General features: G+C 39.3%; 1 protein-coding gene across 1 annotated transcript in view; it reads left to right on the top strand.

Annotated features, from left to right (window-relative positions):
- The window catches only part of LOC128659866 (oocyte zinc finger protein XlCOF6-like), a 98,605-nt gene that overhangs the window by 48,950 nt on the left and 22,986 nt on the right, over positions 1 to 26,669 (top strand). The window contains exon 2 of the mRNA XM_053713442.1: positions 13,067 to 13,183. Coding sequence (XP_053569417.1) covers positions 13,165 to 13,183 — 19 coding nt within the window. The 5' untranslated portion in view covers positions 13,067 to 13,164. The remainder of the gene's footprint in view (positions 1 to 13,066; positions 13,184 to 26,669) is intronic.

The following is a 26,669-nucleotide window of genomic DNA, read 5'->3' as shown; positions in this document are numbered from 1 at the left end:
GGAACAAGGGTAAGCAGGCCAAGAAGCCTACCACTGCTACCAAAACAGCATGAAGGGATAGCCCCCGATCCGGGACCGGATCTAGTGGGGGGCAGACTCTCTCTCTTTGCTCAGGCTTGGGCAAGAGATGTTCAGGATCCTTGGGCGCTAGAAATAGTTTCTCAAGGTTATCTCCTGGAATTCAAGGAACTACCCCCAAGGGGAAGGTTCCACAGGTCTCACTTATCCTCAAACCAAATAAAGAGACAGGCATTCTTACATTGTGTAGAAGACCTGTTAAAGATGGGAGTGATACATCCAGTTCCAATAAGAGAACAAGGAATGGGATTTTATTCCAATCTGTTCGTAGTTCCCAAAAAAGAGGGAACATTCAGACCAATTTTGGATCTGAAGATCCTAAACAAATTTCTCAGGGTACCATCGTTCAAAATGGAAACTATTCGAACGATCCTACCCACCATCCAGGAAAGTCAATTTATGACTACCGTGGATTTAAAGGATGCGTACCTACATATTCCTATCCACAAGGAACATCATCAGTTCCTAAGGTTCGCTTTTCTGGACAAGCATTACCAGTTTGTGGCACTTCCATTCGGATTAGCCACTGCTCCAAGGATTTTCACAAAGGTACTAGGGTCCCTTCTAGCGGTTCTAAGACCAAGGGGCATTGCAGTAGTACCTTACTTGGACGACATCCTAATTCAAGCGTCGTCCCTGTCAAAAGCAAAGGCTCATACGGACATCGTCCTAGCCTTTCTCAGATCTCACGGATGGAAGGTGAACAAAGAAAAAAGTTCTCTGTCCCCGTCAACAAGAGTTCCCTTCTTGGGAACAATAATAGATTCCTTAGAAATGAGGATTTTTCTGACAGAGGTCAGAAAATCAAAACTTCTAAGCTCTTGTCAAGTACTTCATTCTGTTCCTCGTCCTTCCATAGCGCAGTGCATGGAAGTAATAGGATTGATGGTTGCAACAATGGACATAGTTCCTTTTGCACTAATTCATCTAAGACCATTACAACTGTGCATGCTCAGACAGTGGAATGGGGATTATACAGACTTGTCTCCGATGATTCAAGTTGATCAAAAGACCAGAGATTCACTCCGTTGGTGGCTGACCCTGGACAATCTGTCCCAGGGAATGAGCTTCCGCAGACCAGAGTAGGTCATTGTCACGACCGACGCCAGTCTAGTGGGCTGGGGCGCGGTCTGGGAATCCCAGAAAGCTCAGGGTCTATGGTCTCGGGAAGAGTCTCTTCTCCCGATAAACATTCTGGAACTGAGAGCGATATTCAATGCTCTCAGAGCTTGGCCTCAACTAGCAAAGGCCAAATTCATAAGGTTTCAATCAGACAACATGACGACCGTTGCATATATCAATCATCAGGGTGGAACAAGGAGTTCCCTGGCGATGAAAGAAGTGACCAAATTAATTCAATGGGCGGAGGATCACTCCTGCCACTTGTCTGCGATCCACATCCCAGGAGTGGAAAATTGGGAAGCGGATTTTCTGAGTCGTCAGACATTCCATCCGGGGGAGTGGGAACTCCATCCGGAAATCTTTGCCCAAATAACTCAATTATGGGGCATTCCAGACATGGATCTGATGGCGTCTCGTCAGAACTTCCAGGTTCCTTGCTACGGGTCCAGATCCAGGGATCCCAAGTCGACTCTAGTAGATGCACTAGTAGCACCTTGGACCTTCAACCTAGCTTATGTATTCCCACCGTTTCCTCTCATTCCCAGGCTGGTAGCCAGGATCAATCAGGAGAGGGCCTCGGTGATCTTGATAGCTCCTGCGTGGCCACGCAGGACTTGGTATGCAGACCTGGTGAATATGTCATCGGCTCCACCATGGAAGCTACCTTTGAGACAGGACCTTCTTGTTCAGGGTCCATTCGAACATCCGAATCTGGTTTCCCTCCAACTGACGGTTTGGAGATTGAACGCTTGATTTTATCAAAGCGTGGGTTTTCAGATTCTGTAATAGATACTCTGATTCAGGCTAGAAAGCCTGTAACTAGAAAAATTTACCATAAAATATGGAAAAAATATATCTGTTGGTGTGAATCCAAAGGATTTCCATGGAACAAGATAAAAATTCCTAAGATTCTATCCTTTCTACAAGAAGGTTTGGAGAAAGGATTATCTGCAAGTTCTCTAAAGGGACTGATCTCTGCTTTATCTGTTTTACTTCACAAAAGACTGGCAGCCGTGCCAGATGTTCAAGCATTTGTTCAGGCTCTGGTTAGGATCAAGCCTGTTTACAGACCTTTGACTCCTCCCTGGAGTCTAAATCTAGTTCTTTCAGTTCTTCAAGGGGTTCCGTTTGAACCTTTACATTCCATAGATATTAAGTTACTATCTTGGAAAGTTTTGTTTTTAGTTGCAATTTCTTCTGCTAGAAGAGTTTCAGAGTTATCTGCTCTGCAGTGTTCTCCGCCCTATCTGGTGTTCCATGCAGATAAGGTGGTTTTGCGTACTAAGCCTGGTTTTCTTCCGAAAGTTGTTTCTAACAAAAATATTAACCAGGAGATAGTTGTACCTTCTTTGTGTCCGAATCCAGTTTCAAAGAAGGAACGTTTGTTACACAATTTGGACGTAGTCCGTGCTCTAAAATTCTATTTAGAGGCTACTAAAGATTTCAGACAAACATCTTCCTTGTTTGTTGTTTATTCTGGTAAAAGGAGAGGTCAAAAAGCGACTTCTACCTCTCTTTCCTTTTGGCTTAAAAGCATTATCAGATTTGCTTATGAGACTGCCGGACGGCAGCCTCCTGAAAGAATCACAGCTCACTCCACTAGGGCTGTGGCTTCCACATGGGCCTTCAAGAACGAGGCTTCTGTTGACCAGATATGTAAGGCAGCGACTTGGTCTTCTCTGCACACTTTTGCCAAATTTTACAAATTTGATACTTTTGCTTCTTCGGAGGCTATTTTTGGGAGAAAGGTTTTGCAAGCTGTGGTGCCTTCCGTTTAGGTAACCTGATTTGCTCCCTCCCTTCATCCGTGTCCTAAAGCTTTGGTATTGGTTCCCACAAGTAAGGATGACGCCGTGGACCGGACACACCAATGTTGGAGAAAACAGAATTTATGCTTACCTGATAAATTACTTTCTCCAACGGTGTGTCCGGTCCACGGCCCGCCCTGGTTTTTTAATCAGGTCTGATGAATTATTTTCTCTAACTACAGTCACCACGGTACCATATGGTTTCTCCTATATATATTTCCTCCTGTCCGTCGGTCGAATGACTGGGGTGGGCGGAGCCTAGGAGGGACTATATGGCCAGCTTTGCTGGGACTCTTTGCCATTTCCTGTTGGGGAAGAGAATATCCCACAAGTAAGGATGATGCCGTGGACCGGACACACCGTTGGAGAAAGTAATTTATCAGGTAAGCATAAATTCTGTTTTTTCTTCCTCTTATTAGATCTTTCAACTGCAGATAGCATGATAGTAAGGTCGACTACCCCTAGAGGCCAGTAGCAGAATACACCTAAGTGTATTAGCAAAATATGTCTATAAGATAGGTGGCGCCCTAAAGATTAGCACTCAATAGGCTATATAGTGTATATGATAATGAATATAATACACAAAGGAGGACAGTATAGATAGAACTATTAGTCAAATAACAATTCAACAAAATAAGAAATAAATATAAAAAAATATGAAAAAGAAATATATATAAAAAAAAGTCTTTGGTTTGTAAAAGGAGATAATGTTGAGGCAGCAATCTGTAGCGGACCCGGCCTGGATCCAAGAGGATAATCTATAAACAGAAGAGAAGACAGATGCGCCACATGGCCCAATATTGTTTGATCCACAGAGTTAGACCATCAGATTGTATTCTATCAAACTCACAATCTTGGAAGCACTCCAATTAGTGCAGTGGGAGCAGTCTGGGATCTATAACAGTCACCCAGCAGACCGACCTCTTGGGGTGAAGATGGATATTCTGTAGTAAAACACAAGGGGACACAAAGGTGCCTATATGGCCTAGTACAGTCTTATACCAGGAGCAATAGTGTGTGTGGTAAGATATATACTCACAAAAAGTAAAGCATTTCCATTGATGCTAATCAGACAGGATGGGGTCAATGTAGTCAGCCAACAGACTGTATCAAGGCTTCCACAGTAGGCAGACAGCAGAGGTCCAATGGACCATGTGTTGATCCAAGTAAAACACAGTAGCAAGTGTTTGAGTTAAAAAAGTATTAAACTTTACTCACATGAATTAAAATACAGCGACGCGTTTCTCAGTCACAGACTGTTTCCTCAGGCATAATAAAATGTTTTCCAAACACTTGCTACATATACCTAACCAAACCAATTAACATAATTGATATCACTTGTAGTGGGTGTGATCTATGACGACATAGGTATCCTAGTTACAAATCTGTTTTGACAGCATAGGTTAACCCAATTTGTATGTTGTATATTAAACTAAAGTAAATAATAGTAATACTGACACACACAAAGAGAGATCTCATATGAGAGAAAGAGGTAATCTAAATGACTCTAGGACCCATGATACACCTAATCACTTTAGATCTACCAATAGATCATTTGAATCAACTAATAGATTTCAGGCATTAAATTCTGAAAGCCCACATGCTACAAATAACCCATCTACATCTTACAATAATGAGCAGAATACTACTCCTTTTTTAGAGATGGGTCCAGATTATCGCGTGGAACATTGGTCCATGTCACCTCGACCACCACGTCAAAAAAGACTACACATAAACGAGGAAATAGAGGAAAATCCTCAACCACCAAAAAGGAAAAATTATTAAAATATAAAAAAGGCATATTTAATTTGTCAAATCACAAATTATCTGATGATGAAATCAGAGTATTGGGAAGGGGACTATCATTTAGCCCATCCAATGGTCCAAACATGTTTCAACTTTTTGTAGATATCAATATTTTCACCAGAAATTTTTCTCTACAAAAATATTTTGCAGAAAAACGCCTAAAAAACACAGGGGATATACCGATAGTTCTTAATTCTATGGATGGACATCTGAGAGATGGTTTTGCTATTTCTGAACCAGATACACTATTACAACAGCTCAATGACAAATACATACAAACAGATTTTAAGCCCAAATCACAATTCAACCCCCCACGTGTAAGGAACTCTCATATCAGTATCTTCCAGTCGATGGTACTAAAAGATTTTGAGAAACTTTCCAAAAAAACTAAATACAAACACAACCTAAGTCCAGGTGAACGCCTAGCACTCCAAACACTGACTTCTAATAAAAACATCATAATACGCCAGGCGGATAAGGGAGGAGGGATTGTCCTTCAAGATAGGGCAGACTATATTCTGGAGGCTGACAGGATTCTGAAAGATGAGAGTTACTATAAAATATTAGCAAAAGACCCCACCCCTATATATCAAAAACAACTTTATTCCCTTCTTAAAGAAGGGTTTGACGAGGGCATCATCTCTAAAAAAGAGAAAGAATACCTTTATCCAAAAAATTCCCAGTGTGGCGTTCTATTATCACCTGCCCAAGGTCCACAAAAACACTTCTTCACCCCCTGGTCGCCCAATTGTGGCAGGGATAGACAGCTTGACGGATCATCTTTCAGCTTATGTGGACTCCTTTCTGCAGAAACATGTTATTAATTTACCCTCATTTATCAGGGATTCTACAGATCTCCTGAATAAATTGAATAGTCTAAATATTACCAAAACAGAAAACAAGCTGTGGTGGATTACAAGCAATGTAAGCTCGCTCTACTCTAATATTCCACATGATAAGGGTCTATCAGTGATACAATCATATCTGGCGACTGACATATACATGCCACCAAGACAACAACAATTTATTGGTGAAATAATTTATTTCATATTACACCATAATTATTTTCTCTATCAGGGGCAGCATTATCTGCAAGTGAAGGGTACGGCCATGGGCACAAGATTCGCACCCAGTTTTGCCAATCTTTACATGGGCAGATTTGAGGAGGCCCACATTTATGGGTCTCCTATGGGTGCGAGTCTGGTGTTCTATGGCCGGTATATAGACGATCTACTTATTCTGTTTAGGGGGACCTATGAAGAGGCTAAAATCTTCTCTATATCGCTCAATTCCAACAAATTTGAACTAGAATTCACTTCCAACATCCAGTCCAACATAATTTTTAGATCTATCTTTGTCTTTTTCAACAACCGGTGCAATTATGTCTGAAACTTTTTTCAAAAAAGTTGATTGTAATAGATTTTTAAACTTTAGCAGCAATCATTATATGAGTTGGAAGAAAAATGTGCCCTATGGCCAATTTAGACGAATAAGACGCAATTGCAGCACCATTGAGAGCTATAAAAAACAAGCTCTGATTCTGAAAGATAGGTTCTTGGAAAAGGGTTATCCCTTGGACCTTATCCAGAAAGGATACCTTAGGGCATTGAATGACGATAGAAATACCTATCTGTTATCAGATAAGCCCCATAAAAAGTCTAAAGAAAAAATATCTGCTGAATATAACAAGACACCAATATTCATCACTGGATTTAACAGTAATTACCGTGAGATTCAGAAAACTATAGCCAAACATTGGCCCATAATCTGTGATGACCCACATCTCAAAAAACTTATTCCATCCAAACCAAGAGTAGTCTACAGAAGGGCGCCCACACTTAAAAATAAATTGGCCCCTAGCAAGATTGTGAGAGACAAGACTATGGGCACTAATCATCATTTAGGCCTAAACAGGACTTTCTTAGGCAATTTTACTCCCCAAAGTGGAGTTTATAAATGTATGAAGCGCAAATGCAATATGTGTAAAGCCATTAAAAGTAGCACTACGACATTTTCTTCACACCAAACAGGGGAACAATTTAAAATTATGAAGAGATTATCCTGTGAATCTACTTATGTTGTTTATTTAGTGAATTGCCTATGTGGGGCTCAATATGTAGGGCGCACGAGCCGCACCATCAGAAAACATTGGAGTGAACACATCTATAACATCAAGAGAAAATATCTTAAACACAGTCTTTCTAGACATTGTGCCTTTTCACACAAAGGTAGTGCAAAAACACTATCTGTATTACCTATTGAACAAATCTCCAGAAATAGTCACAACCCTCTTCTCAATTTACGCCGTAGAGAGACATACTGGATACATAAATTACATTCTCTAGCACCAGATGGTCTAAATGAATGTGTAGACTTGGCCGCCTTTGATATATGACAAGGTGATTTGACATCATATACAGGATATTACCTTTCTTCTATTTTGATACCCCTGGGCACCAATATGGCATTAATTGCGGGTACCCTACCCCCTAGTTATATTCCAGGACATTGAGGGACTTCTCCTATACCTTACTCCGTGTTAGATTGCATTCAGTTGTTACAGCTACAAACTGATTGGAGACTTCCTATTACTGTTAACTCCATCTCTCCCATTGATATAGTAACTGTAGCCTCTTAGTTATCCAGAGTATAGTTAGTCATATGCCTACACATTATATAATTTATTGTGATTTACACATAGTTTTTTGAGAGATCACACAAGAATATTATAAGAACATCCAATATCCATTTAGATGTCGAACCAATTTAAGTTCTTATTATTTTAGCTTCTGGTTTACTAATGTATGTTTATATTGATCAAACACTTTAAATACAACATATGAGTTTAATCACTATTACTCAACACTGTGAGTACCTGTATTTGTCACTATTTTATTTATAAGTATAGTTAATAATATCACATACAATTAATAGCCTCACTATCACCATAGGGAACACAACACATTATTTAAGACTATTGTAATCCACACATAACCATATATCATCATTACCAACGTCCTATCCCATTATCACTATAGTATAGTTAAATACTTATTGGGGTTACTATCAACGCTAGATAATCCACATATATATACATTTAAATTATTTAAATTATTAATACTAAGTCACTTAGGTATTGGATTATAAACAATCTAAATATTTTATATATAGGAGAGTTATATAATAAGAGGAGCACTTACAAGAATATAAGCACCATATGCCATATTGTATTTAGAAGAAGGTGTATTCATTTTTTAATATATTATTTTTTTTTTTTTTATTAAATAATTTGGAAGATTTAGTTTAGTTTTTAATTGGGCATTTAGCCCTTTATAAGACAAGAATTCCACTCAATAATTCTCACACAATTTACATATAGTATCGAGCCAATATTGTACATATGGCACATTTATCTAATTATTATTTTTTAATATACATTGCTCACTGTTTACTAAATAATAATAATATCTGGCAGACCATAATTTTATATCTATTAAATATAGGTAGTCTCTGATTATAACACTTTTATCGTTATAGTATTATCTACTGAACGATTAGATATATTAATACCCTGAGATGAAACACAGACACCGGCTATCTATAGTTAACGGATATTATTATCCTCTTAGCCAACATTTTCTTATTATTTCTAGTGCCGTGCTGAATAAGTCTTATTGTACTTATATTAACGTAAGTAGCTGGAACACAGCCAATCATTACATCCAGCCAAAAGCTACACAGACCTATCAGGTGATAGCTCCTAACTTGCGCCTTAGTGTTGAGCCGAATGAGTCATATGTTTTCTATGGCTACACTATTGACATGCGCATTAGCGCTAGACGCACAGCATTTAGAAATTCTAAACAGCGATTTATAACAAAACAAAGCCAATAACTGAATAGGTCTTAATATGAGTGGCCGCAACAGAGCCAATTATTACATTGAGTCGAAGAGATATACTGACCTATCAGGTTACAGCTCCTCATTTGAACCGAATGAGTCATATGGTTCCTATGGTTACACTACTGACATGCGCATTTGCGCTTGATGCACGCCATCCAAAAAATATAATGGTGACTTGTAATAACACAAAGTAAGTGATCCAGTTTAGAATTAACCTAACAATTTTGTATTGATATGATATAATAATCAGTAGGAGCAGTCCAGATTATGAAATTGAAAGGTATAAACATGTGAAATTTTTATGCTGGATAATATATGACTTTACTTGCAAAATAAATTGAAAAGATAAACAGAGAAAAAGTACTAACTTGTAATTAGGGATCCAAATGGAGCATTATATGAATAAGTAGCTATATATAAAAAGAAATAGCTAAATAAGAAACTTGATAGAAACAACTAAGGTGTTCAATATACAGTTTTTCTGCCTATATGTGTTATATAAATTGACTTTAGATCTTACTAAACTATCTATTACAAGTTAAGAGGGATATCTGTTTTCTACATATATACAAAAAAGATATGGAAACTGTGGTTATTTGTAATTGTATAAATTGGCTTAGGATTTCTTGAGTATTATTTGTTATAATGTGTATTTATTATTATTATTTACTTTAGTTTAATATACAACATACAAATTGGGTTAACCTATGCTGTCAAAACAGATTTGTAACTAGGATACCTATGATGTCATAGATCACACCCACTACAAGTGATATCAATTATGTTAATTGGTTTGGTTAGGTATATGTAGCAAGTGTTTGGAAATCATTTTATTATGCCTGAGGAAACAGTCTGTGACTGAGAAACGCGTCGCTGTATTTTAATTCATGTGAGTAAAGTTTAATACTTTTTTAACTCAAACACTTGCTACTGTGTTTTACTTGGATCAACACATGGTCCATTGGACCTCTGCTGTCTGCCTCCTGTGGAAGCCTTGATACAGTCTGTTGGGTGACTACATTGACCCCATCCTGTCTGATTAGCATCAATGGAGATGCTTTACTTTTTGTGAGTATATATCTTACCACACACACTATTGCTCCTGGTATAAGACTGTACTAGGCCATATAGGCACCTTTGTGTCCCCTTGTGTTTTACTACAGAATATCCATCTTCACCCCAAGAGGTCGGTCTGCTGGGTGACTGTTATAGATCCCAGACTGCTCCCACTGCACTAATTGGAGTGCTTCCAAGATTGTGAGTTTGATAGAATACAATCTGATAGTCTAACTCTGTGGATCATACAATATTGGGCCATGTGGCGCATCTGTCTTCTCTTCTGTTTATAATTTTTATCTAACGAAATAAATTAACTCTTATTAAATAAATTATTCCTATTTAAAGCTAAATACTTATCTGTAAAATAACCCCTAATATAGCTACAATATAAATTATAATTATATTGTAGCTATTTTAGGATTTATATTTATTTTACAGGCAACTTTGTATTTATTTTAACCAGGTACAATAGCTATTAAATAGTTAATAAGTATTTTATAGCTACCTAGTTAAAATAATTACAAAATTACCTGTAAAATAAATCCTAACCTAAGTTACAATTAAACCTAACACTACACTATCAATTAATTAATTAAATAAAATACCTACAATTATCTACAATTAAACCTAACACTACACTATCAATAAATTAATTACATACAAATATCTACAATTAAATACAATTAAATAAACTAACTAAGTTACAAAAAATAAAAAAATAATTTACAAACATTAGAAAAATATTACAACAATTTTAAGCTAATTACACCTACTCTAAGCCCCCTAATAAAATAACAAAGCCCCCCAAAATAAAAAAAAATCCCTACCCTATTCTAAAATACAAATAGAAAAGCTCTTTTACCTTACCAGCCCTTAAAAGGGCCTTTTGCGGGGCATTCCCCAAAGAATTCTGCTCTTTTGCCTGAAAAAAAAACATACAATGGATGAAGACTTTGGAGCCTCCTCTGGACGGATCGGTGATACCCGGCGTGGTGAAGATAAGGTAGGAAGATCTTCAGGGGCTTAGTGTTAGGTTTATTTAAGGGGGGTTTGGGTTAGATTAGGGGTATGTGGGTGGTGGGTTGTAATGTTGGGGGGGTATTGTATGTTTTTTTTTACAGGCAAAAGAGCAGAATTCTTTGGGGCATGCCCTGCAAAAGGCCCTTTTAAGGGCTGGTAAGGTAAAAGAGCTTTTCTATTTGTATTTTAGAATAGGGTAGGGCATTTTTTTATTTTGGGGGGCTTTGTTATTTTATTAGGGGGCTTAGAGTAGGTATAATTAGCTTAAAATTGTTGTAATATTTTTCTAATGTTTGTAAATTATTGTTTTATTTTTTGTAACTTAGTTCTTTTTTTATTTTTTGTACTTTAGTTAGTGTATTTATTTGTAGGTATTTGTATTTAATTTATTGATAGTGTAGTGTTAGGTTTAATTGTAGATAATTGTAGGTATTTTATTTAATTAATTTTTTGATAGTGTAGTGTTAGGTTTAATTGTAACTTAGGTTAGGATTTATTTTACAGGTAATTTTGTAATTATTTTAACTAGGTAGCTATTAAATAGTTATTAACTATTTAATAGCTATTCTACCAGGTTAAAATAAATACAAAGTTGCCTGTAAAATAAATATAAATCCTAAAATAGCATACAATATAATTATAATTTATATTGTAGCTATATTAGGGGTTATTTTACAGATAAGTATTTAGCTTTAAATAGGAATAATTTATTTAATAAGAGTTATTTATTTCGTTAGATAAAAATTATATTTAACTTAGGGGGGTGTTAGTGTTAGGGTTAGACTTAGCTTTAGGGGTTAATAAATTTAATAGAGTAGCGGTGAGGTCCGGTCGGCAGATTAGGGGTTAATACTTGAAGTTAGGTGTCGGTGATGTTAGGGAGGGCAGATTAGGGGTTAATACTATTTATTATAGGGTTATTGAGGCGGGAGTGAGGCAGATTAGGGGTTAATAACTTTATTAGAGTAGCGGCGAGGTCCGGTCAGCAGATTAGGGGTTAATAAGTGTAGGTAGGTGGCGGCGACATTGGGGGCGGCAGATTAGGGGTTAATAAATATAATATAGGGGTCGGCGGTGTTAGGGGCAGCAGATTAGGGGTACATAGCTATAATGTAGGTTGCGGCGGTGTCCGGAGCGGAAGATTAGGGGTTAATTGTATAATGCAGGTGTCAGCGATAGCGGGGACGGCAGATTAGGGGTTAATAAGTGTAAGGCTAGGGGTGTTTAGACTCGGGGTACATGTTAGGGTATTAGGTGCAGACTTAGGAAGTGTTTCCCCATAGGAAACAATGGGGCTGCGTTAGGAGCTGAACGCTGCTTTTTTGCAGGTGTTAGGTTTTTTTCAGCTCAAACTGCCCCATTGGGAATCGTGCACGAGCACGTTTTTGAAGCTGGCCGCGTCCGTAAGCACCACTGGTATTTAGAGTTGCAGTGGCGGTAAATATTCTCTACGCTCCCTTTTAGGAGCCTAACGCAGCCCTTCTGTGAACTCTAAATACCAGGTACGGGGGGAAAAAAGCACGAGTAGCTAACGCACCCCTTTGGCCGCAGAACTCTAAATCTAGCGGTTAGTAAGTTTTATTGCATTGTATTTTTATTATGCATCTGTTGTTTTGTAATTCTACATTTTATGGTCCTTTTTAAATAGACTGAATTTGCCAAAAGAACATATCTCATTATATTATCACTCTACTTAAACACAAATTCTTTATTTTCTTAACTCTATCCAAGATAACAATTGAAATGAACATTTTAGTGCCTATCTCTCCCACACCCCTTGCAGTGTGATTTAAGACAACTTCGTATTGACCAAGAGAAGTTAAAGGACTGGGGGTGGAGCACATGACAAAATGTCTGACAGTGAGAATTAGTAGGAAGTACAATACCAATACTGCAGTATCCAATTTAACTTATATTTAAACAACTGATTTTTAACATTTGTTTCAGGAGAAAATATTGTCTCATATAAATGATAGAAAACAAAGATTATAATTTATTTGTAAAGTTTTGATATGGCCCCCACTTAAATAGATTTTCTACCATTATGTTGAATAGATCTGGGAAGATTCATATTTAATGGCAATTATAGCACCCACAGAGCTAACTGTACTAAATGCTTGTGCTGAATCAATAGCACATATGTAATAACCTAATCAGCTGATCTGTATCACATGAATTGTTATGTGTGCCTTTAATTATACCATACGTACAGTTAATCAGAACCATTATTTCTTATTATCTGTCTAAACCATTTAATATACTTTTTACAGACACGGCCAGAGCACTGAGAGATATCAGGTATTGATGTAACTGGAGTGAATAAGGGAACCTTCTTCCTGAGCACAGACATTGGAGCCTGGTTATCAGCATGAACTCACATGTATTAGGTGAGTAAAATAGATATTATGCTGACTTTAATTACTGGGAAAATAGAACAGATTGCTCATTAAACAAATATAAACTATTATGTTTATATCTACATCTTTAAGAACATTTGTGTCAGTGACGTTATAAAAAAGGAGCGAGCTCCATTGGGCTGAGGAGAAGGGTAAAAATACTACTCCCCCCCCTCTGTGCTTTTTAGACAGAACCAGAGGCGGAGCTACCAGCGGTGCAGTTGGTGCCTGAGGGCCGGAAGGGGCCCACAAAGAGTCCTAATAAAAATATTATACAGTTTACTGCCTTTTTTTTCCTTTTAAACTCTAACCCCCGTGCCGGACAGTGCAAATGTCACATGACAACTTTGGGAGTATGGGCAGGGCACACTAACTGTTGTAAACTGCTTTTTTTTTAATATTTGATAACGGAACCTTGCTGAGTCACATGATATGTAGTGTCTAGGGCTGATTTTTTGGGGTGGCCGAACCAAGCAGGGGAGAATAAGATGTAGTAAAAATAGGAAAAAAAGAACTGCCTTTTCTTTCATGTAATTGACAAGAGTCCATGAGCTAGTGACGTATGGGATATACAATCCTACCAGGAGGGGCAAAGTTTCCCAAACCTCAAAATGCCTATAAATACACCCCTCACCACACCCACAATTCAGTTTTACAAACTTTGCCTCCTATGGAGATGGTGAAGTAAGTTTGTGATAAGATTTCTACGTTGATATGCGCTTCTCAGCATTGTTGAAGCCTGATTCCTCTCAGAGTACAGTGAATGTCAGAGGGATGGGAAGGGAGTATCATCTATTGAATGCAATGATTTTCCTCACGGGAAATCTATTTCATAGGTTCTCTGTTATCAGTCGTAGAGATTCATCTTCTACCTCCCTTTTCAGATCGACAATATACTCTCATATACCATTACCTCTACTGATAACCGTTTCAGTTCTGGTTTGGCTATCTGCTATATGTGGATGGGTGTCTTTTGGTAAGTATGTTTTCATTACTTAAGACACCTCAGCTATGGTTTGGCACTTTATGTATTTATATAAAGTTCTAAATCTATGTATTGTACTTATATTTGCCATGAATCGGGTTTCAGTATATTTCCTTTTGCAGACTGTCAGTTTCATATCTGGGAAATGCATTTTTTAGGAAAAATGTATTCTTACCTGAGGTATAGTCTTTTTTTCAATTGACTGTTTTTTTAAATTTGCGGCAGAATTAGGCTAGCGAGGGCTCAAAATGCCAAAGTTTATTGCGTCATTCTTGGCGCAAGATTTTTTGCCGCAAAATTACGTTCATTGATGCAAATTCGTTATTTCCGGCATCTTAGTTGTGTCATCTATGACTCGAGTGTGTCATTTCCGGATGTTTTTGGTACCAAACATTTTTCTGTTTGTTGTGCGTCATACTTGGCGCCAAATCTTTTCATTATTTTAAACCCCATTCCTATATGCCTCTTGCCTTTTTTCTCTATCAGAGGGCTATGCTGTTTGCATTTTTTTCCCATTCCTGAAACTGCCATATAAGGAAATTGATCATTTTTCTTTATATGTTGTTTTTTCTCTTACATTTGCAAGATGTCTCAATCTGATCCTGTCTCAGAAATCACTGTTGGAACCAGTGTTCCCTCTAAGGCCAGTTTTGTGAGCAGCCCAGCATTGAAACAGTTAATTAGAGCAATTAGCAAACACTGCACAATGCAGACTGCAAGGTGTGGTTTCCCTATTAACTGTTTTACTGCTGGGCCACTCACTAAACTGGCCTTAAAGGGAACACTGCTGCTGACTGATAACAGTTCTACCAAAGCTAAGTACATTTGTTGTAATCTTGTGGAGATTATATCTCCAGCTGTGGTTTAGTACATTGCCTGTTGCTGTTCCTTTAACATCTAATGTACAAAATATATCTGTGAATTTATAAGAATTTATTGCTGATTCTATTCAGAAGGCTTTGTCTAACATTCCGCCTTCTAATTAATGTAAAGGTCTTTTAAAACTTCTCATAAAGTTGATGAAATTTCAAATAACCGACAACATACTGAATTATCCTCCTCTGATGAGGATCTATCTGATTCAGAAGATCCTTCCTCAGATATTGACACTAACAAATCTACTTATTTATTTAAAATGCAGTACATTCGTTCTTTGTTAAAGAAGTGTTGATTATATTGGATTGAAGAGACTAATCATCTTAATATTAAAACTAGTAAAATGTTTAAATTCTGTTTCTAAACCTCCTGTGATTTTTCCAGAGGTTTTTCCAGTTCCTGATGCTATTTCTGATATGATTTCTAAGGAATGGAATAGGCCTGGTACTTCTTTTATTCCTTCTTTAAAGTTTTTTTTTTTTTTAAAAAAAGAAATGTATCCTTTGCCAGCAGTTACATTGGAGTTTTGGGAAAAGATCCCCAAAGTTGTTGGGGCTATCTCTACTCTTGCTTAGCGTACTACTATTCCTATGGAAGATAGTACTTCTTTTTTAAGATCCTTTATATAGGAAACTTGAATCTTATCTAAAGAAAGCCTATTTATATTCGGGTCATCTTCTCAGGCCTGCATTTTCTTTGGCTGATGTTGCAGCTGCATCAACTTTTTGGTTGAAAAATTAGCGCAACAAGAATTGGATTATGATTTGTCTAGCATTGTTCGCTTGCTTCAACATGCTAATCCGTTTATTTGTGATGCCATTTTTTTCATCAAAATTGATTTTAAATCTATGTCTTTAGCTATCTTAGCTAGAAGAGCTTTGTGGCTTAAATCTTGGAATACTGACATGACTTCTAAGTCCAGATTGCTATCTCTTTCTTTCCAAGGTAATAAGTTATTTGGTTCTCAATTGATTTTGGGGGAAGGGAGTTTTTTGCCTTATGATAAGACTTAAGGGTAAATCTAAAGCTTCTAACCGTTTTCGTTTCTTTCGACTAAATAAGGAACAGAAACCTATTCCTTCCCCCAAGGTATCTGTTTCCAAATTGGATCCAAGCCTTTTAAGGAACCAAAGCCAGCCCCTAAGTCCGCATGTAGGTGCGGCCTTCATTCCAGCTCAGCTGGAAGGGGGCAGATTAAGATTTCTCAGGGGTATCGAATAGGATTCAGAGTAAGACCTGCTGTGAGAAGATATTTTCTCTCACACATTCCAGCAAATCAAGTAAAGGCTCAGACTTTCCTGAAGTGTGTTTCAGACCTGGAGTTTCAGGGGTAATCATGTCAGTTCCGTTTCAGGAACAGGATTTGGGGTTTTATTCAAATCTATTCATTGTCCCAAAGAAAGAAAATTCATGCAGGCCAGTTCTGGATCTGAATTTTTTTTGATCTTTATGTAAGAGTACCAACTTTCAAATGGTGATTATAAGGACTATTCTGCCTTTTGTTCAGTAAAGGCATGATATGTTCACCATAGACTTACAGGGTGCATATCTTCATATTCTGATTCATCCAGCTCATTTTCAGTTTCTGAGATTCTCTTTTCTAGACAAGCTTTACCAACTTGTCGCTTTTCCTTTTGGCCTAGTGACAGCTCTAAGAATTTTTTCTAACGGCTAGATTTAGAGTTTTGTTGGTAACGACCCACGCAGCTAACGCTGGATTTTTTCCCCCCGCACCTTTTAAATACCGCTGGTATTTAGAGTTCACAGAATGGCTGTGTTAGGCTCCAAAAAGGGAGCGTAGAGCATAATTTACCGCCACTGCAACTCTCAATACCAGCGGTGCTTACGGACGCGGCCAGCTTAAAAAACGTGCTCGTGCACGATTCCCCATAGGAAACAATGGGGCAGTTTGAGCTGAAAAAAAACCTAACACCTGCAAAAAAGCAGCGTTCAGCTCCTAACGCAGCCCCTTCCTAAGTCTGCACCTAACACCCTAACATGTACCCCGAGACTAAACACCCCTAGACTTACACTTATTAACCCCTAATCTGCCGCCCCCGCTATCGCTGACCCCTGCATATTTTTTTTAACCCCTAATCTGCCGCTCTGTACACCGCCGCAACCTACGTTATCCCTATGTACCCCTAATCTTCTGCCCCTAACACCGCCGACCCCTATATTATATTTATTAACCCCTAATCTGCCGCCCCCAACGTCACCTCCACCTACCTACACTTATTAACCCCTAATCTGCCGACCGGACCTCACCGCTACTCTAATAAAGTTATTAACCCCTAAAGCTAAGTCTAACCCTGACACCCCCCTAAGTTAAATATAATTTAAATCTAACGAAATCAATTAACTCTTATTAAATAAATTAATCCTATTTAAAGCTAAATACTTACCTGTAAAATAAACCCTAATATAGCTACAATATAAATAATAATTATATTGTAGCTATTTTAGGATTAATATTTATTTTACAGGCAACTTTGTATTTATTTTAACTAGGTACAATAGCTATTAAATAGTTAAGAACTATTTAATAGTTATCTAGTTAAAATAATTACAAAATTACCTGTAAAATAAATCCTAACCTAAGTTACAATTAAACCTAACACTACACTATCAATAAATTAATTAAATAAAATACCTACAAATAAATACAATTAAATAAACTAACTATACAAACATTAGAAAAATATTACAACAATTTTAAGCTAATTACACCTACTCTAAGCCCCCTAATAAAATAACAAAGCCTCCCAAAATAACCCCCCCCCCAACATTACAACCCACCACCCACATACCCCTAATCTAACCCAAACCCCCCCTAAATAAACCTAACACTAAGCCCCTGAAGATCTTCCTACCTTATCTGATCGCTGGGTATCACTGATCGGTCCAGAAGAGGCTCCGAAGTCTTGATCCAAGCCCAAGCGGGGGCTGAAGACGTCCATCATCGGACTGAAGTCTTGATCCAAGCGGCGGCTGAATAGGTCCATCATCGGGCAGAAGCCTTCATTCTATCTGCGCAGAAGAGGAGATCCGGACCGGTAGACATCTTCATCCAAGCGGCATCTTCTTCCATCTGACGACGAACGGCTCCATCTTCAAGACCTCCGGCGCGGATCCATCCTCTTCTTCCGACGTCCTAACACAGAATGAAGGTTCCTTTAAGGGACGTCATCCAAGATGGCGTCCCTCGAATTCCGATTGGCTGATAGGATTCTATCAGCCAATCGGAATTAAGGTAGGAAAATTCTGATTGGCTGATGGAATCAGCCAATCAGATTCAAGTTCAATCCGATCCAATCAGCCAATCAGATTGAGCTCACATTCTATTGGCTGATCGGAACAGCCAATAGAATGCGAGCTCAATCTGATTGGCTGATTCAGCCAATCGGAAATCAAGGGACGCCATCTTGGATGATGTCCCTTAAAGGAACCTTCATTCTGTGTTAGGACGTCGGAAGAAGAGGATGGATCCGTGCCGGAGGTCTTGAAGATGGAGCCGCTCGTGGTCGGATGGAAGAAGATAGAAGATGCGGCTTGGATGAAGATGTCTACCGGTCCGGATCTCCTCTTCTGCCCGGATAGGATGAAGACTTCTGCCCGATGATGGACCTATTCAGCCGCCGCTTGGATCAAGACTTCAGCCCGATGATGGACATCTTCAGCCCCCGCTTGGGCTTGGATCAAGACTTCGGAGCCTCTTCTGGACCGATCGGTGATACCCGGCGTGAAGATAAGGTAGGAAGATCTTCAGGGGCTTAGTGTTAGGTTTATTTAAGGGGGGTTTGGGTTAGATTAGGGGTATGTGGGTGGTGGGTTGTAATGTTGGGGGGGTATTGTATGGGTTTTTTTTACAGGCAAAAGAGCAGAATTCTTTGGGGCATGCCCCGCAAAAGGCCCTTTTAAGGGCTGGTAAGGTAAAAGAGCTTTTCTATTTTTATTTTAGAATAGGGTAGGGCATTTTTTTATTTTGGGCGGCTTCGTTATATTATTAGGGGGCTTAGAGTAGGCGTAATTAGCTTAAAATTGTTGTAATATTTTTCCAATGTTTGTACATATTTTTTTTTTGTACTTAAGTTAGTTTATTTAATTGTATTTATTTGTAGGTATTTTATGTAATTAATTTATTGATAGTGTAGTGTTAGATTTAATTGTAACTTAGGTTAGGATTTATTTTACAGGTAATTTTGTAATTATTTTAACTAGGTAGCTATTAAATAGTTATTAACTATTTAATAGCTATTGTACCTGGTTAAAATAAATACAAATTTGCCTGTAAAATAAATATAAATCCTAAAATAGCTACAATATAATTATTATTTATATTGTAGCTATATTAGGGTTTATTTTACAGGTAAGTATTTAGCTTTAAATAGGAATAATGTATTTAATAAGAGTTAATTTATTTCGTTAGATTTAAATTATATTTAACTTAGGGGGGTGTTAGTGTTAGGGTTAGACTTAGCTTTAGGGGTTAATAACTTTATTATTGTAGCGGTGAGGTCCCATCGGCAGATTAGGGGTTAATAATTGTAGGTAATATTATGTAGAGGTCGGCGGTGTTAGGGGCAGAAGATTAGGGGTACATAGGGATAACGTAGGTTGCGGCGGTGTGCAGTCGACAGATTAGGGGTTAAAAAAAATGTAATAGAGTGGCGGCCTCGGTTTAGGGGTACATAGGTAGTTTATGGGTGTTAGTGTACTTTAGAGCACAGTAGTTAAGAGCTTTATGAACCGGCGTTAGCCCAAAAAGCTCTTAACTCCTGGCTTTTTGCTGCGGCTGGAGTTTTGTCGTTAGATTTCTAACACTCACTTCAGCCACGACTCTAAATACCGGCATTAGGGGGGCGGAGCCAACCGCCTGAGAGATCGGTCGCACACAACAGGAGCTCCCGCTCTAGATCCAGTTTTTGGGGTGAAATTCACGACTAACATACTGTTCCCCGGCTTTACCGAAGACCCCTATCAGTCTATACCACAAGGTATCTGATCCAGTGAGTTTGGGACCCTATTTCTCACATTTGCCTCCATTCTAAGGCCTTTAACGTGATCACGCAGTAGCTGAGTGCGGGAGCAGTTAATGGCAGACCTGATACAGCTATTGCGAGATTTCTTATTTCCACTACCTAAGAAGTGCTGATGAAGCAGGTGCAGTGAGGATATCGATTGCTGTTTTAGACATATTATAACAGTTAATGGCAACCGAGGTGAACTGGGAATCATTGGCTTTGAGCTTTATTGAGGCCTCCCATCGGCTCCTGGAAAAGTTTATACCTAGGATTTCTGCTCCGCCTATCCATGGTCTCACACCTCTGGCCCAGGCAGTACGAAGTACAGATGTTTACATAGCAGCGGGAATCTGTCTACCCACAATTACTAATCTACACCATGCAGCAGTAGAAGCTTTACCCCCAGCTACACAGACGGCCATGCGGCCTCCGTCCCAGAGAGAGGGGATGTTGGGCCAGTGGAGACTCTGTCCTTCTTATGCCTTGGGAACTTTTTGCGCGCCTGATGGTGACAGCAGTCCCAGAGCGACATTGGATCTAAGCTTGAGGAACGCCATACATTGTCTGTCCCCGCACTCGGGCCTGCTGGACCGGCTAGCGCAGCACACTGGACAGGAGAGCCCACTGAGATTGTCTTACCTGCGCAAAGGACGGCTTCATCGGAGATGCTCCACACTCAGCTGTTTCTGGCCTTTGGCTCAGCGTCCTTGCTGCTATTGTTGTTACGCACACTCCATGACGCTGCAGTGGGATCCCGGGGGTTACCTCTCTATCCTCTCTATGGCATAATTGATGCCGCACTTGAGACTCCTGCATGAAAGGATTCTAATACATACCGCTGCCTGCAGGTTTGCATTTTGGGCGATCCAAAGTAAGCCCCTTAGCGACTTTAAAGCACTTTTGAGAACAGATAGACACAAAAATATGGGGCTCTTTTATGCACCAGTTTAAACATGGAACTCTTTACTAGTCTGCATTCCAGCTCTTCCAGATTGATAACAGGCTTAGAGATTCCTGGGCTAGCTGTATTATAGTTAAAAATTCTTTAGACTACCATGTTACAACTGTTTACTTCACTGGGATTCCAATGCCTGATATTGTTCTAAGTAACGAACACCAATATGCATGAACTGAGGCTTGCATTGTTTATTATTTTTTATCTGTAGATTTATCCCTTTAAGTATTTTCAAAGTATGTTCCTTTTGGCTACCTGCTTCCTCTAGTTGATGATTGTTGGAATAATAATATTGCCTGCGGATTGCCTGTGGGGACTCTATGTTTTGAATGCTGAGCTTTTAACCTCTATAGTGCAGGCGTAGCCAGCGGCCGGGGCTGCGCCTTAACAATCAATATATCTAATATTATAGGTGTCCCATGAAGTTTAACAGATTTGTTATACCATTATTGTGATGTTTCCCCAATGTTGACAGTTATTCTATATAGAGTATATCATCTGCTCCCAAATCACTCCAAGTTATAAGGCCTCCTACCATTTTATAAACAGCCTACTAAATATAAGAATGTTTTATGTAACAATAGTTCCAGCTCAACACATATAGTTCACCCTTTGCTTCTACCTACAGCTCTCCTCTTCAAGAAGACGTTATTGCCTAGATCAACCAGACAATGTGGGTTGCATATATAGTATTTCCTAGGACAAACAATAGTGCTCATTCTATATCGGCTAACTGATCCCAGCTGGCATACTTATTACAGTAAGAGGATATATCCCATTGACTAACAGTTCTAGACACTAGTGTCCTTGTGCGGGCGGGCCCTGCCTTATTACTCTTACCACATGCTCTTCTTATGCACTGTATTATAGGTAAATCCTATAAAATAGCCAACTGTGAAATATAAAACCTATAGCTTTCCTAGGTTGAGTACCCCCTTAATCTAGCATACCCTTAACAAGTTAATATTATACTATCTCATAATGACCACCTCCCCCCCCCCCCACCACCCTATAATATGCCTCCTAGTATAGGAGGACTCTAGACGGTTTCTCTACTCTATACCGTAAACTTACACTATTTTCTTATTTGCAGCCTCTCATTTTACAGCAGAGATTACTTTTTATTTTCTACCCTAGTTAGAATAGTAAAAACGATTGTCCTTCTTTACATATGGAATCACAGATTAAAAATTAAAAGTTAAAAAAGAGGTTTTTCAGTAGGGGTCCATAAGTGTCCCCCCCCAATTCATGATCACCTACATTACATTTTGGTTGTGGTGACTTTCTGTGACCCGAAAGTGGTCCCTAAAATCTCATAGTAGGTGTTCAGCTACTGTGGTATTCACTGCATCTCATGGGAAAGTAGTCTGTCATTTCAATATTTTCTTTACTTACTTGACACATGTTAGCAGTCTGCTATGTATAATCCTTGTTTTTTATGCTGTGTACTGACTATTTCTAATTGTTTGCTCTGACTATAAAACCTCAATAAAAATATATTATAAAAAAAAAAAAAATACCGGCGTTAGAAAGATCCCATTGAAAAGATAGGATACGCAAATGGCGTAGGGGGATCTGCTGTATGGAAAAGTCACGGCTGGAAAGTGAGCGTTAGACCCTTTCCTGACTGACTCTAAATACCAGTGGTAGCCCAAAACCAGCGTTAGGAGCCCCAAACGCTGGTTTTGACGGCTAACGCCAAACTTTAAATCTAGACACAAGGTTCTTGGTGCCCTACTCTCTGTAATCAGAGAGCGGGATATTGCTGTGTTTCCTTATTTGGACGATTTCTTGGTATTATCTCAGTCTTTATATTTTACAGAATCTTACACAAATCAACTAGTGTTGTTTCTTTGAAAACATGGTTGGAGGATCAATTTACTAAAAAGTTATTTGATTCCTCAGACAAGGGTCACCTTTCTTGGTTTCCAGATAGATTCAGTGTCCATGACTCTGTCTCTAACAGACGAGAGACGTTTTGAATTAGTTGCAGCCTGTCGGAACCTTCAGTCTCAGTCATTCCCTTCAGTAGCTATGTGCATGGAAGTTTTAGGTCTCATGACTGCAGCATCAGACGCAATCCCCTTTGGCTCGTTTTCATATGAGACCTCTCCAGCTTTGTGTGCTGAACCAATAGTGCAGGGTTTTTTCAAGGATATCACAATTTATAGCCTTAAATCCTAATGTTCGACTATCTCTGACTTGGTGGTTAAATCACCATCGTATAGTTCTAGGGGCCTCTTTTGTTCGTCCAACCTGGACTGTGATCTCAACAGATGCGAGTCTTTCAGGTTTGGGAGTTGTTTGGCGATCTCTGACAGTGCAAGGGGTTTGGAAATCTCAAGAGGTGAGATTACCAATCAATATTTTGGAACTCCTTGTGATTTTCAGGGCTCTTTAGATTTGGCCTCTGTTGAAGAGAGAATCGTTCTTTTGTTTTCAGACAGACAGTATCACAACTGTGGCATTTGTGAATCATCAGGATGGGTCTTATAGTCCTTAAGCTATGAAAGAAGTATCCTGGATACTTGCTTGGGCGGATTCCAGCTCCTGTCTAATTTCTGTGTTCATATCCCAGGTATAGACAATTGGAAAGCAGATTATTTCAGCTGTCAGACTTTACATCCGGGGGAGTAGTCCCTCCATCCAGATGTGTTTTATTAGGTTGTTCAGATATGGGGTCTTTCAGAAATGGATCTGATGGCTTCTCATCTAAACAAGAAACTTCCCAGGTACCTGTCCAGGTCCAGGGATCCTCAGGCAGAAGCAGTGGATGTGTTGACACTTCCTTGGTGTTATCAACCTGCTTATATTTTTTCCCGCCTTTAGTTTTTCTTCCAAGAGTGATCTTCAAAATCATCATGGAGCATTTGTTTGTGCTGCTGGTGGCTCCAGCATGGCCTCACAGGTTTTGGTATGCGGATCTTGTTCGGATATCAGAGTTGCCAACCTTGGCCACTTCCATTAAGGCTGGACCTTCTGTTTCAAGGTCCGTTTTTTCCATCAGGATTTCAAATATGAAGGTATGGAAATTGAAGGCTTAGTGCTTAGTCATAGAGGTTTCTCTGTCTTTGTGATTAATACTGTGCTGCAGGCTCGTAAATCTGTTTCTAGAAAGATTTATTATTGAGTTTGGAAGACTTACATTTCATGGTGTTTCTCTCATGAATTCTCTTGGCATTCTTTTAGAATTCCTAGAATTTTACAGTTTCTTCAGGGTAGTTTGGATAAGGGTTTGTCTGCAAGTTCCTTGAAGGGACACATCTCTGCTCTTTCTGTTTTATTTCACAGGAAGATTGCTAAGCTTCCTGATATTCACTGTTTTGTTAAGGCTTTGGTTCATATCAAGCCTGTCATTTAATCAAGCTCTCCTTCTTGGAGTTTTAATTTGGCTTTACAGGCTCCTTTATTTGAGCCTATGCATTCTTTGGACATTTAAATACTTTCTTGGAAAGTGTTGTTTCTTTTGGTCATCTCTTCTGCTAGAAGAGTTTAAGGCAGTTTTGTGGACTTCATTTAAATTCTTATCTAAGGTTGTGAATTCTAACAACATTAATACAGAAATTATTGTCCTTTCCTTGTGTCCTAATCCTAAGAATTCTTTCGAGAGATCCTTACATTCTTTGAATGTGGTAAGAGCTTTGAAATATTTTGTTGAAGCTACTAAAGATTTCAGGAAGACTTGTAGTCTATTTGATATCTTTTCTGGTTCCAGGAAAGGTCAGAAGGCTTCTGCCATTTCTTTGGCATCGTGGTTAACGCTTTTGACTCATCACGCATATGTCAGGGTGCCAGGAATCAGACTGACACGAGAAGTGCAAAAATAATCACACCTTTATTAATAACAAAAAAATAATAAAAAGTCCACAAGTCAAATAACAAGCCAGGAGTCAAAACCAGAGCTGGTAGTTAGACGAGCCGAGTCAGGAGCCAAAGCAAATAGTGAGACGAGCCGGAATCAGGAACAAGGAAAACAGCAGAGACAGGAACAAGCCAGGGATCAGGAACAAGGAAGGACGTCAGACAGCCAGGTAATACACAGGAACTCTCACAAACAGGTCTGAGACAACGCAAAGCCAAAGCATACTGAATAGAGGCCCTTTAAATAATAAGTAATGACATCACAATTCTGAAACTGCATCCTGTCTCACACAGATGATGCACACCAGTATGGCCATAAAATGAAGTGCAGGAAATGAGCAGCATCCCCCACAATGCACCATAGTCAGCAAGAGAGGTGAATAAAATGGTTGCCAGCAGCACATGGCAAACAAAACAGGGAAAAAACCCTGACAGTACCCTCCCCACAACAACCCCTCCCCCACGGGAGGACAAAAGGCTTATTGGGGAAATGGGCATGGAAGGCACAGAGGAGGGCGGGAGCATGAACATCAGAGGAGGGAACCCAAGAATTCTCCTCCGGACCATAGACCCTCCAGTGAACCAAATACTGTACACGGCTCCTGGACATACGAGAGTCAATGACCTGACCTCATACTCCTCATGGTTGTCAAGAAAGATAGGATGGGGATGAGGCAACACAGTGGTAAACCGATTACAAACCAATGGTTTCAAGAGGGAGACATGAAAAACATTGGAGATGCGCATTGCAGGAGGAAGGTCAAGAGCGTAGGCCAGAGGATTGACCCGTTGGAGTATTCGAAAAGGACCAACATAACGGGGAGCCAGTTTATTGGAAGGCACATGAAGGATCAAGTTGCGGGAGGACAGCTAAACTCTCTCACCAACCTGGTAGGAAGGCGCGGGCATACGCCTACGCTCAGCCTGGAACTTTTTGGTGCTGCATAGAACGATGAAGGCAATCCTGAATCTGCACCCATGTGGAACAGAGTTGCCAGAGATGCTCCTCCAAAGCCGGAATACCCTGAGACATGAATGAATCAGGCAACAAGGATGGTTGAAACCCATAATTTGCCATGAACGGGGATAACTTGGAGGAAGCATTAATAGCACTATTACGAGCGATCTATTCCCAAGGTAACAGTTCAGACCAATTGTTGTGGTGATCTGAGACATAGCAATGGAGGAACTGTTCCAGAGCTTGATTAGACCGTTCTGCAGCCCCATAGATAAGTTAAATTCTTGTGGTCAGTAAGAATGAGCACTGGCACGCTAGTACCGTCAAGAAGATGCCTCCATTCCTTGAGTGCCAAAATTATGGCCAGTAATTTGCTTTCACCAATTTCATAATTGCACTCCACTGGAGACCATTTCTTAGAGAAGAAACCACACGTATGCAAAGAACCGTGAGGCGTAGGACGTTGAGACCTACTCCAGTCTCAGACGCATCGACCTCAAGAACGAAAGGCAGGACAGGGTTAGGTTGAGCCAGATCTGGAGCGGCAGCAAAGGCAGTCTTAAGACTATCAAAGGCCTTAATGGCAGTAGGTGACCGATGGAGTGGATCATTCTCTTTACGGGCCATGTCTGTGATAGGTTTGACCAAGGAAGAAAAGTTTTTAATAAACTTTCTATAGTAATTGGTGAACCCCAAAAAACATTGAATAGACCGAAGACCAACTGGGCGAGGCCACTGCAGAACTGCAGATAACTTGCCAGGATCCATGGAGAACTCTGCAACGGAGATAACATAACCTAGGAAGGTTACTTGAGTCT

This window comes from Bombina bombina, chromosome 5 (genome assembly GCF_027579735.1).
Source record: "Bombina bombina isolate aBomBom1 chromosome 5, aBomBom1.pri, whole genome shotgun sequence".
In the NCBI taxonomy this organism is placed as follows: Eukaryota; Metazoa; Chordata; class Amphibia; order Anura; family Bombinatoridae; genus Bombina; species Bombina bombina.
The sequence above is the reverse complement of the archived record's forward strand: the minus strand, read 5'-3'. Positions and strand labels throughout refer to the sequence as shown.